This window comes from Dreissena polymorpha, chromosome 6 (assembly GCF_020536995.1).
Source record: "Dreissena polymorpha isolate Duluth1 chromosome 6, UMN_Dpol_1.0, whole genome shotgun sequence".
Lineage (NCBI taxonomy): Eukaryota > Metazoa > Mollusca > Bivalvia > Myida > Dreissenidae > Dreissena > Dreissena polymorpha.
This window is the reverse complement of record NC_068360.1, coordinates 75,679,083-75,698,457: the sequence shown is the minus strand read 5'-3', so window position 1 is coordinate 75,698,457 and position 19,375 is coordinate 75,679,083. Positions and strand designations below refer to the sequence as shown.

Genomic DNA, 19,375 nt, shown 5'->3' with positions numbered 1-19,375 from the left:
AAAAACCAGGGCTGTTTGTAAAACATGCATGCCCCCCATACGGGCTCTCAGTTGTAGTGACAGCCATTGTGTGAATATGTTTTTTGTCACAGTGACCTTGACCTTTGACCGAGTGACCTGAAAATCAATGACCAATGTACCTATGAAGTTTCATGATCCATAGCATACGGGTTCTTGAGTTATCATCCGGAAACCATTTTACTATTTCAGGTCACCATGACCTTGACCTTTGACCTAGTTACCTGAAAATCAATAGGGGTCATCTGCAAGTCATGATCAATCTACCTATCAAGTTTCATGATCCTAGGCATAAGCGTTCTTGAGTTATCATCCGGAAACCATTTTACTATTTCGGGTCACCATGACCTTGACCTTTGACCTTGTGACCTGAAAATCAATAGGGGTCATCTGCGAGTCATGATCAATCTACCTATCAAGTTTCATAATCCTAGGCATTAGCGTTCTTGAGTTATCATCCGGAAACCATTTTACTATTTCGGGTCACCGTGACCTTGACCTTTGACCTAGTTACCTGAAAATCAATAGGTGTCATCTGCGAGTAATGATCAATCTACCTATCAAGTTTCATGATCCTAGGCCTAAGCGTTCTTGAGTTATCATCCGGAAACTATTTTACTATTTCGGATCACAGTGACCTTGACCTTTGACCTAGTGATCTCAAAATCAATAGGGGTCATCTGCGAGTCATGATCAATGTTCCTATGAAGTTTCATGATCCTAGGCCCAAGCGTTCTTGAGTTATCATCTGACAACCACCTGGTGGACGGACCGACAGACCGACCGACATGAGCAAAGCAATATACCCCCTCTTCTTTGAAGGGGGGCATAAAAAATTCAGGGGGGTGGTAGGTGGGGGGGGATTTTTGGGTGCTATGGTTGGACGGTATTTCAAACATAAAATAATAAAAATAGATATTTGTTTTTCAACCGTTTAAAAAAAAATTGGGGGGGGGGATGGGGGGGGGGGGTATAGCATGAGGGTGTGGTGGTCATTTTTGAGATGATCTTACAAAAAAAAAATTAGGGGGGGGGGGTAATTCGGGGGGGGGGGAGGGGGGGAGGTGGGGGGTATTCTTGTGTTCTTGTGTGTGATGGTTGGACGGTATTTCAACCATAAAATAATAAAAATAAATATTTGTGTTTTTTACCCGTTTAAAAAAAAATTGGGGAAATGGGGTGGGGGGGTATAGTATAGTGTGAGGGTGTGGTGGTCATTTGTGAGATGATCTTAAAAAAAAAAAAATTTGGGGGGGGGGGGAATTCGGGTGGGGGGGGGGAGGGGTTGGGAGGGGTATTCTTGGGTGCAATGGTTGGACGGTATTTCAAACATAAAATAATAAAAATAAATATTTGTGTTTTTTAACCGTTTCAAAAAAAAAAATGGGGGTGGGGTGGGGGGGGGGGGTTATAGTATAGTGTGAGGGTGTGGTGGTCATTTGTGAGATGATTTAAAAAAAAAAAAAAAATTAGGGGGGGTAATTCGGGGGGGGGAGGTGGGGGTATTCTTGTGTTCTTGTGTGTGATGGTTGGACGGTATTTCAACCATAAATAATAAAAATAAATATTTGTGTTTTTTACCCGTTTAAAAAAAAAATTGGGGAAATGGGGTGGGGGGTATAGTATAGTGTGAGGGTGTGGTGGTCATTTGTGAGATGATCTTAAAAAAAAAAAAATTAGGGGGGGTAATTCGGGGGGGGGGGGGAGGGGGGGAGGTGGGGGGTATTCTTGTGTGTGATGGTTGGACGGTATTTCAACCATAAAATAATAAAAATAAATATTTGTGTTTTTTACCCGTTTAAAAAAAAAATTGGGGAAATGGGGTGGGGGGTATAGTATAGTGTGAGGGTGTGGTGGTCATTTGTGATATGATCTTAAAAAAAATAAAAATAGGGGGGGTAATTCGGGGGGGGGGGGGGAGGGGGGGAGGTGGGGGAGGTGGGGGGTATTCTTGTGTTCTTGTGTGTGATGGTTGGACGGTATTTCAACCATAAAATAATAAAAATAAATATTTGTGTTTTTTACCCGTTTAAAAAAAAATTGGGGAAATGGGGTGGGGGGGTATAGTATAGTGTGAGGGTGTGGTGGTCATTTGTGAGATGATCTTAAAAAAAAAAAAAAAATTAGGGGGGGGGGGGAATTCGGGGTGGGGGGGGAGGGGTTGGGAGGGGTATTCTTGGGTGCGATGGTTGGACGGTATTTCAAACATAAAATAATAAAAATAAATATTTGTGTTTTTTAACCGTTTCAAAAAAAATTGGGGGTGGGGTGGGGGGCGGGGTATAGTCAAGTGTGAGGGTGTGGTGGTCATTTGTGAGATGATCTTAAAAAAAAAAAAAATTAGGGGGGGATTCGGGGGGGGGGGGGGGTTGGGGTGGGGGGGGGGGAGTATAGTATAGTGTGAGGGTGTGGTGATAATTTGTGAGATGATCTTTAAAAAAAAAAATTAGGGGGGGGGGGGATTCGGGGGAGGGGGGATGGGGGGGAGGGGGGTGGGGGGGGGGTATTCTTGGGTGCGATGGTTGGACGGTATTTCAAACATAAAATAATAAAAATAAATATTTATGTTTTTTAACCGTTTCAAAAACAAGCAAATTCGTAGAATTGATATCCCCCGCAACATATGCTTTGTTTGAGGATGGGTGCAAATCGGACGGATGAACATACTGACAGATGGACGGACGGAGGACAATAACTCAAAACTAAGACAGAGGAAGGTTCTTCAGCCTTCAAAATTTACTTAGGTGAATAATAAGTCGTGCGTTTTCCACAAAAACATTCAATGTTTATATACACTCAATTTTCAGAGTGTTGCAGAGTGAACACAACATCTGTTATGTTAAAAAAGATATGGCTCCGGACACAAAAGTGCCTATAGTAAAAAGCATTTTTTCAAGATACAAAGGGCTATAACTCTGGTTTTAACAGATGGTGTACAATGCCATTTGGCGTGCATCATCCTCTTATGCTTATATATACTCATACAGAGTTTCAATGAAATACGCCAAAGCACTTCCAAGATATGGCTCCGGACACAAAAGTGACGGACGGACAGCCGGACGGACAGCACCAAAACAATATCCCTCCGCCTCTGGCAGGGGATATATACTCATACCAAGTTTCAATGAAATCCGCCAAAGCACTTCCAAGATATGGCTCCGGACACAAAAGTGCCTATAGTAAAAAGCATTTTTTCAAGATACAAAGGGCCATAACTCTGTTTTTAACAGATGGTATACAATGCCATTTGGCATGCATCATCCTCTTATGCATATATATACTCATACCAAGTTTCAATGAAATCCGCCAAAGCACTTCCAAGATATGGCTCCGGACACAAAAAAGCCTATAAGTAAAAGGCATTTTTTCAAGATACAAAGGGCCATAACTCTGTTTTTAACAGATGGCGTACAATGTCATTTGGCGTGCATCATCCTCTTATGCATATATATACTCATACTAAGTTTCAATGAAATCCGCCAAAGCACTTCCAAGATATGGCTCCGGACACAAAAGTGCATATAGTAAAAGGCATTTTTTCAAGAGACAAAGGGCCATAACTCTGTTTTTAACAGATGATGTACAATGCCATTTGGGGTGCATCATCCTCTTATGCATATATATACTCATACCAAGTTTCAATGAAATCCGCCAAAGCACTTCCAAGATATGGCTCCGGACACAAAAGTGCCTATAGTAAAAGGCATTTTTTCAAGATACAAAGGGCCATAACTCTGTTTTTAACAGATGGTGTACAATGTCATTTGGCGTGCATCATCCTCTTATGCATATATATACTCATACCAAGTTTCAATGAAATCCGCCAAAGCACTTCCAAGATATGGCTCCGGACACAAAAGTGCCGGATGGACGGACAGCCGGACGGACAACGCCAAAACAATATCCCTCCGCCTCTGGCAGGGGATAAAAACCAATTTGGGGGGGGGGGGGGGGGGTAGGTGGGGGGGGTATAGTATATTGTGTGTGATGGTCATTTGTGAGATGATCTTAAAAAAAAAATAGGGGCGGGATTCGGGGGGGGGGGGGGGCACGGGGGATGGTTTGGGTGGAGTCTATTGTGGTATGTCAGGTAAGAGTAGTTTTGTAAGAGTAGTTTTGTCAAAGTATCAATCAAATTTAATCATACATAAAGAAGTTATGGCATTTTTAGCAAAATTTAATAACTGACCTTGAGAGTCAAGGTCATTTAAAGGTCAAGGTAAAATTCAACTTGCCAGGTACAGTAACCTCATGATAGCATGAAAGTATTTGAAGTTTGAAAGCAATAGCCTTGATACTTTAGAAGTAAAGTGGATCAAAACACAAAATTTAACCATATATTCAAAGTTACTAAGTCAAAAAAGGGCCATAATTCCATAAAAATGACAACCAGAGTTATGCAACTTGTCCTTTTACTGTACCCTTATGATAGTTTGCGAGTGTTCCAAGTATGAAAGCAATATCTATGATACTTTAGGGGTAAAGTGGACCAAAACACAAAACTTAACCAACTTTTCAATTTTCTAAGTATAAAGGGCCCATAATTCCGTCCAAATGCCAGTCAGAGTCACATAACTTTGCCTGCACAGTCCCCTTATGATAGTTAATAAGTGTTGCAAGTATGAAAGCAATAGCTTTGATACTGTAGGAATAAAGTGGACCTAAACACAAAACTTAACCAAATTTTAAAATTTCTAAGTATAAAAAGGGCACATAATTCTGTCAAAATGCCAGTCAGATTTACATTACTTTGCCTGCACAGTCCCCTTATGATAGTTAGTAAGTGTTGCAAGTATGAAAGCAATAGCTTTGATACTTAAGGAATAAAATGGACCTAAACACAAAACTTAACCAAAATTTTCATTTTTCTAAGTATAAAAAGGGCACATAATTCTGTCAAAATGCACGCCAGAGTTATCTAACTTTGCCTGCCCAGTCCTCTCATGATAGTAAGTAAGTGTACCAAGTTTGAATGCAATAGCATTGATACAATCTGAGAAAAGTGGACCTAAACGCAAAACTTAACCGGACGCCAACGCCGACGCCGACGTGATGACAATAGCTCATAATTTTTTTTCAAAAAAAAAGATGAGCTAAAAAAAATGGGGTCAAAATGTGGCCCCCTTCCCTAACTCAGAATTTACATACATTTACCTTATAATAACCGTAAAATTCTCCTCTCAATTAAAGCTCTTTTAAACAAAAAAAGACAACATTTAAATATTTCGTAATAATCAGCATGTGACTGAGGTATATGGACACATCTCACAACATACCACTGGTTTTGCAAACTGCAGAATGTAGTTCTTCATACACTGCATGAACACTCGGTTGTAGAAGCTGATAATGGAGTCATGGGTGCCGTTCTCCAACAGAGCCTGCTTGTAAACCTGCGAAATTAATATAACAAAAGACAAAATTTCAATGCTAAATGTGGTCTGGAAACATAGATTTAACAAGATACAAAATGCTCTTTTTATTTTTTTGCAGAACAATATATTTAACACAAGTTCATGTGCCAAGTTAGTGTTCGTGTCACGTATGAATAGTATTCATTGCGGGAAATTAAAATGGAATAAAGTGCTCAACACCAAAATAAAACGAGCTTTTTGTATCGCTTTAAATTTATGTTGCCATAGATACCATTTTTTTCAAAATATTGTACGAAATAATCGTTGACTTAGATTATTTATGTTACTTGAAATGTATAAGAGATACTGTAACCACTAATGCCCAACAATTGCATCTTGTAAACCTGCAATGAATGTGTTGAACTTGAAACTGTACATGTAAGTATCAACGTCCACTACTGCATACTTGAAAATCAGCAATGTACAAGTTAAAACCCTGTCACATTGTTAACATGCAATGAGGATGCCACAACAAACAATGAAAGATTGTAAACCTGCATTTTACATATAAAAAAAATTGTTACAAAATAACATGTAAACCTGTACGGTAATTTAGCACATAAACACTAATATCAGCGTCCAATGTTGTCTGGGTGTAATCATGCAAAATGTACAAACTGAAACTGTAACCATCAACAGGGTTTTATATGATATTTAAATTGACCTGATACCAAAGCAAACTGACCTGATCCCAAACGGAAATTGTAAAAAAAAATCCCAATTTCTCCAAAAAGAATATTTATTAATATTTTTTTTAGAAATAAGTGTCTTATGCTAATAATATACCAGTTATTTTTTATAAACATCTAACAAAGTTTATAACTATAATTTATATGATGTGTCCTTATGTTTCAATATTTGTTGATACAAAAATCCCACTTTGGTCCATTGTGTTGATCAAAAATCCCCAAATTTGCCATTTTATCGATTTAAAAAATCCAGATTTGACAAGACTCCTTTTCCCAAAATGGCTAGAAACACCCCTAATCAATGTCTAAATAAACGAGTTTTATCAAAAGCAATGTTACCAAATTGATCCTCATCAATCTACTACAAAGCCATTGGTTCAAGACAATTTGGTTATAAACCTGCACTAAACTTGCTGAAAGCAGCAAGAAGATAACCCACTTTCAAGTACCGTGAGTATTAGTATGAACCATTTTGACAGACGACAGAATCTCCTATACAATCAGAATATGGCAGCACTGGCCCTATCTTTGCCACTAATTGCCCATCAATGTCACTAAGAACTTACGTCACACATGGCATGGGACATGGTGCTGTACTCTTTCACGATGTCTTTAAAGCGAATCTCACAGTCTGACACCTTGCAGATCCCATACACTGAGCACATCATGATCTGTAACAAGTGAGCAATTGTAACATGGATAAGCCATAACTTTCTGTTGCAAAAAAATAGTCTTTAGCAGAATTCGTCTCACTATGGCAAAATGTGTGTAATTGCTGCTATATTATGAGTTTTAATGAAGAAAAAAATGTAGCCATGTATAATTTTTTTTGCCAAATTGGGTCAATATGTAGCTATCGTCAAATTTGGCCAATGACAGAGTAAGCCCTGGACTAAATTGATTTGTTTTGAAGATCTGCAACACAGAGCACATCATAATCTTACGATATTGAGTTTAAATGTTACATTATGAAATCAAATGTCCATTTAGCACAATAATATGGTGTTAATTCAATATTTTCTACAATTAGCCTCTAATTAAAACAAGGGACAAAATTGTCACAAAACCAGGTTTTCATTGTGAAAAAAAATCTGATAAAGGGAGACAACTCAAACTGAACTTTTGAAATGAACAAACAAAATTAACCCCCTTTGTAAGTTTGTTTTAAAATAAATCTATTTTTAGTCGTGGCGACCTTGACATTGGAGATATTGACGTGATTCTTTCGTGTGACACACCGTCCCATGATGGTGAACAAATGTGTCAAATGATTTTAAAATCTCATAATGAATGACATAGTTATAGCCCAGACAAGCTCATTTATGGCTATTTTTACCTTTGAACTCAAAGTGTGACCTTGACCTTGGAGATATTGACGTAATGTTTTCGCGCGACACACCGTCTAATGATGGTTAACAAATGTGCCAAATGATTTTAAAATCTCACAATGAACGACAAAGTTATGGCCCGGACAAGCTTGTTCCGCCCGCCCGCCAGCCAGCCCGCCAGCCCGCATTCGCCAATCTAATAACCAGTTTTTTCCTTCGGAAAACCTGATTAAAAAGTTGGGAAACTCACCCTGACATTGCTCTTAACCCTTTACCACTTAGATACGTATTTTGACGCATTTGTAGTTAAATTTAATGAAATAGAGGATATTTGTTGGAGTCGGTGGATAAGCGATTTTAATTCACAAGTGATCATTGAAAACAAGTGAAAATATTTATTTTGTATGATCACGAGTTGAATTATATGTACTGTTTTTATTTCATTTTTATTTCTTGTGGATGGACAGTTGAACAGAGGAAGAAACATACCACCTGACAAATGAGAAACCTGTAGCTAAATGAGTATACCAAGTTTAATTAGAATATCTCATGCTCTCTTCAGAGTCATTACAATTTTAAGATGAGTTCTATTTTTACAAAGAACAACATGGGCTTTGACATCTGGTAAAAAAGAGCTCTTGCATAATACTCATATTGTCCTCCAAAACTATAGAAATTTTAATCAAAGTATCTTTCCTACTTTCTGAGAAATTGCTGGAACATATTATGCAGACGGATTGATAAGACAGTATACACTTATTTCATGGATGCGCGGTGAACAGTCAAAACTGTTTCCCAAGGTATCAGGGATGACTTTGGTACTGTTGCCCGAGGCCGATAGGCCGAGGGCAACAGTTCCAAATGTAAGCTCTGATACCGAGGGACAACAGTTTTGACTGTTCACCAAGCATCCATGAAATAAGTGTTTTATTACCTGATCAAATTTCCAACATAGAAATAACAGCAAACTAACTTTTTATTCACACACAACAGTAATCGATAAAAAAAATAATTTTGACTGTTAAACTGTAAAATGACGTCATTTGTTCGACGAAATGACGTCATTATTTCAGCGGGCAACAGTTCAAACTGTTGACCGGTCAACAGTTCGATATTCATCGGTAACAGTTTAAAACATTGCAAATTTCTTTTTCGACAGAATAGCAAAAATTAATTTATTATCATTTATATAAGACATCAGGTAATAAAACAACTTGCAAGGGTCTCATTAATGTAAGGTTCACCAGAGCTTTGATGAATGTCAAACCTACCAGAAGTAATTGGCCATTGGACAATTTGAATTGATCAGTTATGGGGCCTTTTTCAATATTAAATTAACCAGAGCTACGTGCTTTGCTGGATGTCAAACTTACCAGAAGTCATGACCAGATGAATTTTTCAACGCTAAACTAACCAGAGCTACAGGTCTTTGATGAAAGTCAAACTGACCTGATCCAGATGTCTGTCTTTAAGAAGTTCTGGTCGACTGATGATGCAAAACTCAAAGCATGTCCAAATCTTCTGTTGCTGTCAAAGCAGGAAATAAATTATCATAAAAGTATACATTTTAAGAAAATTCAAATAAATTATAAGTACATTTTTCAATAGCGTACTTTCATGCCAAGTACATAAGCTATCTGGACACTATGGTGTTTAAGTAACTGATCAGTCGTCCTATATTGCATTTGAATGATAGTCATATATGAGCTGAGCTCTGTGACATTCAAAGTGATGTACTGCAATAATATGTAACGTAATTGAGCCATGCTATGTGACATTCAAAGTGATGTAGGGCGATTATATGTAATATAATTGAGCCGTGCTCTGTGACATTCAAAGTGATGTACGGCAATAATATGTAATATAATTGAGCCATGCTCTGTGACATTCAAAGTGATGTACGGTGATATGTAATATAATTGAGCCATGCTCTGTGACATTCAAAGTGATGTTCAGCGATAATATGTAATATAATTGAGCTGTGCTCTGTGACATTCAAAGTGATGTACAGCGATAATATGTAATATATGTTATTGAGCTGTGCTCTGTGACATTCAAAGTGATGTACGGTGATAATATGTAATATAATTGAGCCGTGCTCTGTGACATTCGAAGTGATGTAGGGCGATAATATGTAAAATAATTGAGCCATGCTCTGTGACATTCAAAGTGATGTATGGCAATAATATGTAATATAATTGAACCATGCTATGTGACATTCAAAGTGATGTAGGGCGATAATATGTAATATAATTGAACCGTGCTATGTGACATTCAAAGTGATGTAGGGCGATAATATGTAATATAATTGAACCGTGCTATGTGACATTCAAAGTGATGTAGGGCAATAATATGTAATATAATTGAGCCATGCTCTGTGACATTCAAAGTGATGTAGGGCGATAATATGTTATATAATTGAGCCATGGTCTGTGACATTCAAAGTGATGTACGGCGATAATATGTAATATAATTGAGCTGTGCTCTGTGACATTCAAAGTGATGTACGGTGATAATATGTAATATAATTGAGCCGTGCTCTGTGACATTCAAAGTGATGTACAGCGATAATATGTAATATAATTGAGCCATGCTCTGTGACATTCAAAGTGATGTACGGTGATAATATGTAATATAATTGAGCCATGCTCTGTGACATTCAAAGTGATGTACATTGATAATATGTAATATAATTGAGCTGTGCTCTGTGACATTCAAAGTGATGTACAGCGATAATATGTAATATAATTGAGCTGTGCTTTGTGACATTCAAAGTGATGTACAGCGATAATATGTAATATAATTGAGCTGTGCTCTGTGACATTCAAAGTGATGTAGGGTGATAATATGTAATATAATTGAGCCATGCTCTGTGACATTCAAAGTGATGTTCAGCGATAATATGTAATATAATTGAGCTGTGCTCTGTGACATGCAAAGTGATGTACAGCGATAATATGTTATATAATTGAGCCGTGCTCTGTGACATTCAAAGTGATGTACAGCGATAATATGTAATATAATTGAGCCGTGCTCTGTGACATTCAAAGTGATGTAGGGCGATAATATGTAATATAATTGAGCCGTGCTCTGTGACATTCAAAGTGATATAGGGCGATAATATGTAATATAATTGAGCCGTGCTATGTGACATTCAAAGTGATGTAGGGCGATAATATGAAATATAATTGAGCTGTGCTCTGTGACATTCAAAGTGATGTTGGGCGATAATATGTAATATAATTCAGCTGTGCTCTGTGACATTCAAAGTGATGTAGGGCGATAATATGTAATATAATTGAGCTGTGCTCTGTGACATTCAAAGTGATGTACAGCAATAATAGGTAATATATGTTATTGAGCCATGCTATGTGACATTCAAAGTGATGTAGGGCGATAATATGTAATATAATTGAGCCATGCTCGGTGACATTCAAAGTGATGTAGGACGATAATATGTAATATAATTGAGCCATGCTCTGTGACATTCAAAGTGATGTATGGCAATAATATGTAATATAATTGAACCATGCTATGTGACATTCAAAGTGATGTAGGGCGATAATATGTAATATAATTGAACCGTGCTATGTGACATTCAAAGTGATGTACAGTGATAATATGTAATATAATTTAACTGTGCTCTGTGACATTCAAAGTGATGTACGGCGATAATATGTAATATAATTGACCTGTGCTCTGTGACATTCAAAGTGATGTAGGGTGATAATATGTAATATAATTGAGCCGTGCTCTGTGACATTCAAAGTGATGTACGGCGATAATATGTCATATAATTGAGCTGTGCTCTGTGACATTCAAAGTGATGTAGAGTGATAATATGTAATATAATTGAGTCGTGCTCTATGACATTCAAAGTGATGTACGTCGATAATATGTAATATAATTGAGCCATGCTATGTGACATTCAAAGTGATGTACAGCGATAATATGTAATATAATTGAGCCGTGCTCTGTGAAAAGGGGGTCTAATGCTTGTGTGTATATGCATTTTAAAGACATTTCTTGTTTCACTTGCAAGCGTGTTGTTTAACAATAACTCTATTAATAAATAACCAAACCATTCTGTGTGGAATGAGGCAAAAGCCAATTTTCTGAGTTAATTTAATCTGACAAAATTGCTAAATGTACCGAAGATCTAAGTCTTTAGATAGATAAAACTAACTAAAATATGACTTCCAGAAAGCATTTAATTCTTTAAGCATAATGATTAGTTACAAATGTTAAACTTTCCAAAGCCAACGTGCTTTTAAAATTAAAACAATAATCTTACATCAGAAAGTAAGTTTTATCAATATTTTCAAATCTTTTCAAACAAGAAAATCAAAACTTACAGTTTCCGAGGTAATACGCAAGAGATCAGCCAAGGTTTTTAATCTGTGGTAGCCAAGTCGACACACTAAAAGAAAGAAAGGTTGACTGACACTCTTAACCTTTGTTCTGTTTCAATGTATATTGAAAATAATCATCGCGAGAAAACCAATCTGTCCCTTCAAAACAAAAATTCAGTCCAGGCAGACAGGATAAATATCCCCTGACAACATAAACTCTTGGATTGTTTTATATTTCTGATATAAGACATCACACCTTAAAGAACAAGCAAATTCGTTGAATTGATATCCCCCGCCAAAATACTTCCGGACACAAAAAAGCATTTTTTCAAGATACTAAGGGCCTAAACTCCCTTATTAACAGATGGTGTACAATGCCATTTCGCGTGCATCATCCTCTTATCCATATATATACTCATATCAAGTTTCAATGAAATCCGCTAAAGCACTTCCAAGATAGGGCTCCGGACAACGCCAAAACAATATCCCTCCGCCTATGGCGGGGGATAATAATATTAGTTTCACACTAACACAAATTAAATTCGAACTTAAATTCATTGATTTTTGTAATTTCTATATATAAGACATCAAACTTAAAAAAAGAATATTGGTTTCACACTGCGACAAGACAACTGCCAACCTTTGTTGAAGAACATGGTGAGTGCGTGAGATCGTCTGGGTGTGTCAGGGGCCCGGGTCTCGGGGCTGTCCTTGCTGTAGGCCATCGTGACCCCACCTATGACCCCGCCCTTGCGAGGGGACATTATCACGATGTGGCCAGGGTGAGTACCCTTGGTTGCCTGGCCTCGACTTGGGGACATGTAGCTTAAGTAAAACATTGTGTTATAAAGCATAACAATGATAAGTAACAAATGGCATACAACAGGCTGTCAAGTGACCTTTTTTCAAAAAGTAGGAAAAAATAGGAACTACTTTTTGCAAGAAAAGTAGGAAAAAAGTAGGAAAAAGTAGGAACTTTTCCCTCAAAAGTAGGAATACATACTACTTATTTTTTAGACACAGGTCCAGGAAACATAGCTTGAAACAGAGCAGGAGTGCAATCACATGTTCTGTATGGATACCCAATTGAAGCTACCTTAAGGGCCCAGAACGATTCAGCCTTTTGTACCTGTTCCTTGTGTGATGGATGTACTTGCATACAGATAGATTTATCCCCACAACCCTGAGAGCTGCTTGGCTTTTGCGCACATCCAAACAAACGCTTTTGTGAATTATCATGCATGTATTTCATGTTTTCCTTGTGTTTTTATCCATCTGCATGACTTAAAAGTTGATTAGCACCAGAATTACTACAAGATGGACTTCATTCAGACAGTACAATATCTTGCAAACTCATTGCCGGAATCTCTTGCACCATGATCCCAGTGTTTTTCCACTGTTGTCCAACTTCTCCATCCATGAAGGGTTAAACTTTGTTTTCCCACAAGGAATTTTAGCACTTATAGTGTATCTATGATAATTAAGTTTCAAGCAAAGCTACCCTGATAAAGAAGTATACATGTAATTAGATGCTGTTCATTTTGGTGTATCATCAAATAAGTGGTTAGAGGTCTTCTGTGTATCGATATAAAAATGGTAATTATATTATGCATGTTATATCCTTAAGCAGAAGACCAAATTTATTTAGTGATACACCAACTTGTTGTACAAGATTAATACTAGTATATAAAGCAGTGTAAATGCTCTGCTACAGCTACATTGTGAAACCTTTAAATTGACAATAGGGTGCAGTTATAATGACTTAAGTTACATTCAAAATGACTGGTCATTGCAGAGCAGATTATGCAACTGGAGATAGGACCTTATCACCTGACATCTTTTATGACAGCATTGATTGGGCAATGAAACAGTTGCACTACATTGTTTATTCCAGTTTCAAATAATGGCTTTTACATTATTGATGACTTTGCGGGAGTGTAATAATGCCGTTTAATAATTTTAATACTTCGCTTTAACACCTTGAAGTTACCTCACTAGCAATGGCATCATTAGACAAGAATTGTGTTTGTCCGAAACACAATGCCCACTATTGCGCAGCTTTGAAATAAAATTTCAATATATCATTTGGCAGGTTTAGAAATTATCTCCCTTTTAAAGCTTATTACTTGCCTTGGATTGTATTTTTTAACTTTTGACCTTGAAGGATGACCTTCACCTTTCACCACTCAAAATGTGCATCTTCATGAGATACACATGCATGCCAAATATCAAGTTGCTATCTTCAATATTGCAAAAGTTATGGCCCATATTAAAGTTTTCGGACGGACACACACACACAGACAGACAGACAAACGGACTGACAGTACAACTGCAATATGCCACCCTACCGGGAGCATAAAAATGTATCAGGGCATTTAGGCTCTGTGCATTTATCTTTAATTACTAAACATGATGTACCTATGATATCAATAGAACATCATATCCGTTGTCATGTAATACAGAATTTATTACATTATATTTGTAAATGATGAAAACTCGGCAAAGCATCAGTTTTATCTTTTTTCCAATAACTTGTGTAATAAATTCCATATTACATAACCACTCATACAATACATGTATCTCTATATCTCTACATTCCAAACAGCAATATCATGTAAACATGCATAAGGTTTGGTCAAATTGTTGTCAATGGAAACAAAATAAAACTGGAATAAACAATGGGTTCCCTCAGCTCTTGCATCACTGGGAACTGTGTAAGGTAGTGAAGTCTGCAGTGTACAAATGCTAAGTAAGTAAACAAGGCACCATTGTTACTTCAAAAAAAAACTTGTCAATAATTTTAAAAGTTACATAAGAAATAAATATTTATGCTCCTAGAGAGGTGCTAGCAGACAGTCAGCATGGGTTGTCAGGTCTCATCTAGATGAATGCACATTAACAGGGATACAGTCATGCCATAGATTCATTCATCCTGCAAGTTTACTAAATTAACTCTTTAAAAAAAATAATTCTCCATTGAAAATGAAAAAGTAGGAATAGTAGGAAGATTTGGTAAAAAAATAGGAAAAAGTAGGATCCTGATGAAAAAGTAGGAAATAGTAGGAAAAAGTAGGAAAAAGTATGACCGCTTGACAGCCTGCATACAAACAAAATGGGGTATTGAATTGGATATCGTCGTAATTAAGAAATTTTTGTCAGTCTTTCCTACAGTTTTGTGTCAAGTAGGATAAAAGTAAATAAACAGAAAAATTTCCTGAGTCAATTATTTTTTTCCCCGCAGTGGGTACGACTTTGAGCATAATCTTTATGGTTACCTTGAGAAGAACAAAAAAATATCGGATTTGGTTTTGTTTAGAAAGTGTTTTTTTTTTTAAATACTGTTCAACAAGAAAGAAATAACAATTCTAATGTTTAAAGACACAAAGTTAAAACAGGTAATCATACCATGTAACAAATTGAGCCTTGTTCTAAGAAAACTGGGCTTAATGCATACATACAGAATCATCCCAGATCAGCCTGTGCAGTCTTATCAGGGACACCATTTTCCGCTTTTAAGTTTTTTTTCTGTTTTACAGAATGGTCTCTTCTAATCGAAAATCTAGTCCAGGTCGAAAGTGTTGTTCCTGATTAGCCTATGCAAACTGCACCGGCTAATCTGGGATAACACTTTACACATATTCATTAAGCCCTATTTTCCCAGAACCAGTCTTAATTGTTGATAATGTTATGTACATTGTAGTGTGTATTTACATTTCAGCTGCCTTTGCTGCGTTGTTGTTTTCTGCAGAAATGAGGTCATTGCACGGAGACACATACGCACTGCTCATGGCACCACACCGGGATAGGAGATCAAATACTGGCGAGTCCTGCAATATAACACAGACATAGCACCACACCGGGATAGGAGATCAAATACTGGCGAGTCCTGCAATATAACACAGACATGGCACCACACCGGGATAGAAGATCAAATACTGGCGAGTCCTGCAATATAACACAGACACGGCACCACACCGGGATAGGAGATCAAATACTGGAGAGTCCTGCAATATAACACAGACATGGCACCACACCGGGATAGGAGATCAAATACTGGTGAGTCCTGCAATATAACACAGACATGGCACCACACCGGGATAGGAGATCAAATACTGGAGAGTCCTGCAATATAACACAGACATGGCACCACACCGGGATAGGAGATCAAATACTGGCGAGTCCTAAAATATAACACAGACATGGCACCACACCGGGATAGGAGATCAAATACTGGCGAGTCCTGCAATATAACACAGACACGGCACCACACCCGCATAGGAGATCAAATACTGGCGAGTCCTGCAATATAACACAGACACGGCACCACACCGGGATAGGAGATCAAAGACTGGCGAATCCTGCAATATAACACAGACATGGCACCACACCGGGATAGGAGATCAAATACTGGTGAGTCCTGCAATATAACACAGACATGGCACCACACCGGGATAGGAGATCAAATACTGGCGAGTCCTGCAATATAACACAGACATGGCACCACACCGGGATAGGAGATCAAATACTGGCGAGTCCTGCAATATAACACAGACATGGCACCACACCGGGATAGAAGATCAAATACTGGCGAGTCCTGCAATATAACACAGACATGGCACCACACCGGGATAGGAGATCAAATACTGGCGAGTCCTGCAATATAACACAGACATGGCACCACACCCGGATAGGAGATCAAATACTGGCGAGTCCTGCAATATAACACAGACATGGCACCACACCGGGATAGGAGATCAAATACTGGAGAGTCCTGTAATATAACACAGACATGGCACCACACCCGGATAGGAGATCAAATACTGGAGAGTCCTGTAATATAACACAGACATGGCACCACACTGGGATAGGAGATCAAATACTGGCGAGTCCTGCAATATAACACAGACATGGCACCACACCGGGATAGGAGATCAAATACTGGCGAGTCCTGAAATATAACACAGACATGGCACCACACTGGGATAGGAGATCAAATACTGGCGAGTCCTGAAATATAACAGACATGGCACCACACGGGGATAGGAGATCAAATACTGGCGAGTCCTGAAATATAACACAGACATGGCACCACACTGGGATAGGAGATCAAATACTGGCGAGTCCTGAAATATAACACAGACATGGCACCACACCGGGATAGGAGATCAAATACTGGCGAGTCCTGCAATATAACACAGACATGGCACCACACTGGGATAGGAGATCAAATACTGGAGAGTCCTGCAATATAAAACAGACATGGCACCACACTGGGATAGGAGATCAAATACTGGCGAGTCCTGCAATATAACACAGACATGGCACCACATCGGGATAGGAGATCAAATACTGGCGAGTCCTGTAATAAAACACAGACATGGCACCACACTGGGATAGGAGATCAAATACTGGCGAGTCCTGCAATATAACACAGACATGGCACCACACTGGGATAGGAGATCAAATACTGGCGAGTCCTGCAATATAACACAGACATGGCACCACACCGGGATAGGAGATCAAATACTGGCGAGTCCTGCAATATAACACAGACACGGCACCACACCGGGATAGGAGATCAAATACTGGTGAGTCCTGCAATATAACACAGACATGGCACCACACTGGGATAGGAGATCAAATACTGGCGAGTCCTGCAATATAACAGACATGGCACCACACCGGGATAGGAGATCAAATACTGGAGAGTCCTGCAATATAACGCAGACATGGCACCACACCGGGATAGGAGATCAAATACTGGCGAGTCCTGCAATATAACACAGACATAGCACCACACTGGGATAGGAGATCAAATACTGGCGAGTCCTGAAATATAACACAGACATGGCACCACACCGGGATAGGAGATCAAATACTGGGGAGTCCTGCAATATAACACAGCCATGGCACCACACCGGGATAGGAGATCAAATACTGGCGAGTCCTGAAATATAACACAGACATGGCACCACACCGGGATAGGAGATCAAATACTGGGGAGTCCTGCAATATAACACAGACATGGCACCACACCGGGATAGATCAAATACTGGCGAGTACTGAAATATAACACAGACATGACACCACACCGGGATAGGAGATCAAATACTGGCGAGTCCTGCAATATAACACAGGCATGGCACCACACCGGGATAGGAGATCAAATACTGGCGAGTCCTGCAATATAACACAGACATGACACCACACCGGGATAGGAGATCAAATACTGGCGAGTCCTGAAATATAACGCAGACATGACACCACACCGGGATAGGAGATCAAATACTGGCGAGTCCTGCAATATAACACAGGCATGGCACCACACCGGGATAGGAGATCAAATACTGGCGAGTCCTGAAATATAACACAGACATGACACCACACCGGGATAGGAGATCAAATACTGGCGAGTCCTGCAATATAACACAGACACGGCACCACACCGGGATAGGAGATCAAATACTGGCGAGTCCTGCAATATAACACAGACATGGCACCACACCGGGATAGGAGATCAAATACTGGCGAGTACTGAAATATAACACAGACATGACACCACACCGGGATAGGAGATCAAATACTGGCGAGTCCTGCAATATAACACAGGCATGGCACCACACCGGGATAGGAGATCAAATACTGGCGAGTCCTGAAATATAACACAGACATGACACCACACCGGGATAGGAGATCAAATACTGGCGAGTCCTGCAATATAACACAGACACGGCACCACACCGGGATAGGAGATCAAATACTGGCGAGTCCTGCAATATAACACAGACATGGCACCACACCGGGATAGGAGATCAAATACTGGCGAGTCCTGCAATATAACACAGACATGGCACCACACTGGGATAGGAGATCAAATACTGGCGAGTCCTGCAATAAAACACAGACATGGCACCACAATGGGATAGGAGATCAAATACTGGCGAGTCCTGAAATATAACACAGACATGGCACCACACCGGGATAGGAGATCAAAGACTTGCGAGTCCTGCAATATAACACAGACATGGCACCACAATGGGATAGGAGATCAAATACTGGCGAGTCCTGCAATATAACACAGACATGGCACCACACCGGGATAGGAGATCAAATACTGGCGAGTCCTGCAATATAACACAGACATGGCACCACACCGGGATAGGAGATCAAATACTGGCGAGTCCTGCAATATAACACAGACATGGCACCACACTGGGATAGGAGATCAAATACTGGCGAGTCCTGCAATAAAACACAGACATGGCACCACAATGGGATAGGAGATCAAATACTGGCGAGTCCTGAAATATAACACAGACATGGCACCACACCGGGATAGGAGATCAAAGACTTGCGAGTCCTGCAATATAACACAGACATGGCACCACAATGGGATAGGAGATCAAATACTGGCGAGTCCTGCAATATAACACAGACATGGCACCACAATGGGATAGGAGATCAAATACTGGCGAGTCCTGAAATATAACACAGACATGGCACCACACCGGGATAGGAGATCAAAGACTTGCGAGTCCTGCAATAAAACACAGACATGGCACCACACTGGGATAGGA

The 19,375-nt window shown here is 39.1% G+C and overlaps 1 protein-coding gene across 1 annotated transcript in view; it reads right to left on the bottom strand.

Annotated features, from left to right (window-relative positions):
* The window catches only part of LOC127835820 (retinoblastoma-associated protein-like), a 98,038-nt gene that overhangs the window by 7,839 nt on the left and 70,824 nt on the right, over positions 1–19,375 (bottom strand). Inside the window, exons 16-24 of the mRNA XM_052362253.1 lie at positions 17,208–17,334; positions 16,561–16,657; positions 16,123–16,156; positions 15,510–15,622; positions 12,439–12,623; positions 11,802–11,866; positions 8,896–8,973; positions 6,685–6,789; positions 5,265–5,408 (exon numbers count right to left, since the gene is read on the bottom strand). Of these exons, the coding sequence (XP_052218213.1) occupies positions 5,265–5,408; positions 6,685–6,789; positions 8,896–8,973; positions 11,802–11,866; positions 12,439–12,623; positions 15,510–15,622; positions 16,123–16,156; positions 16,561–16,657; positions 17,208–17,334 (948 nt within the window). The remainder of the gene's footprint in view (positions 1–5,264; positions 5,409–6,684; positions 6,790–8,895; positions 8,974–11,801; positions 11,867–12,438; positions 12,624–15,509; positions 15,623–16,122; positions 16,157–16,560; positions 16,658–17,207; positions 17,335–19,375) is intronic.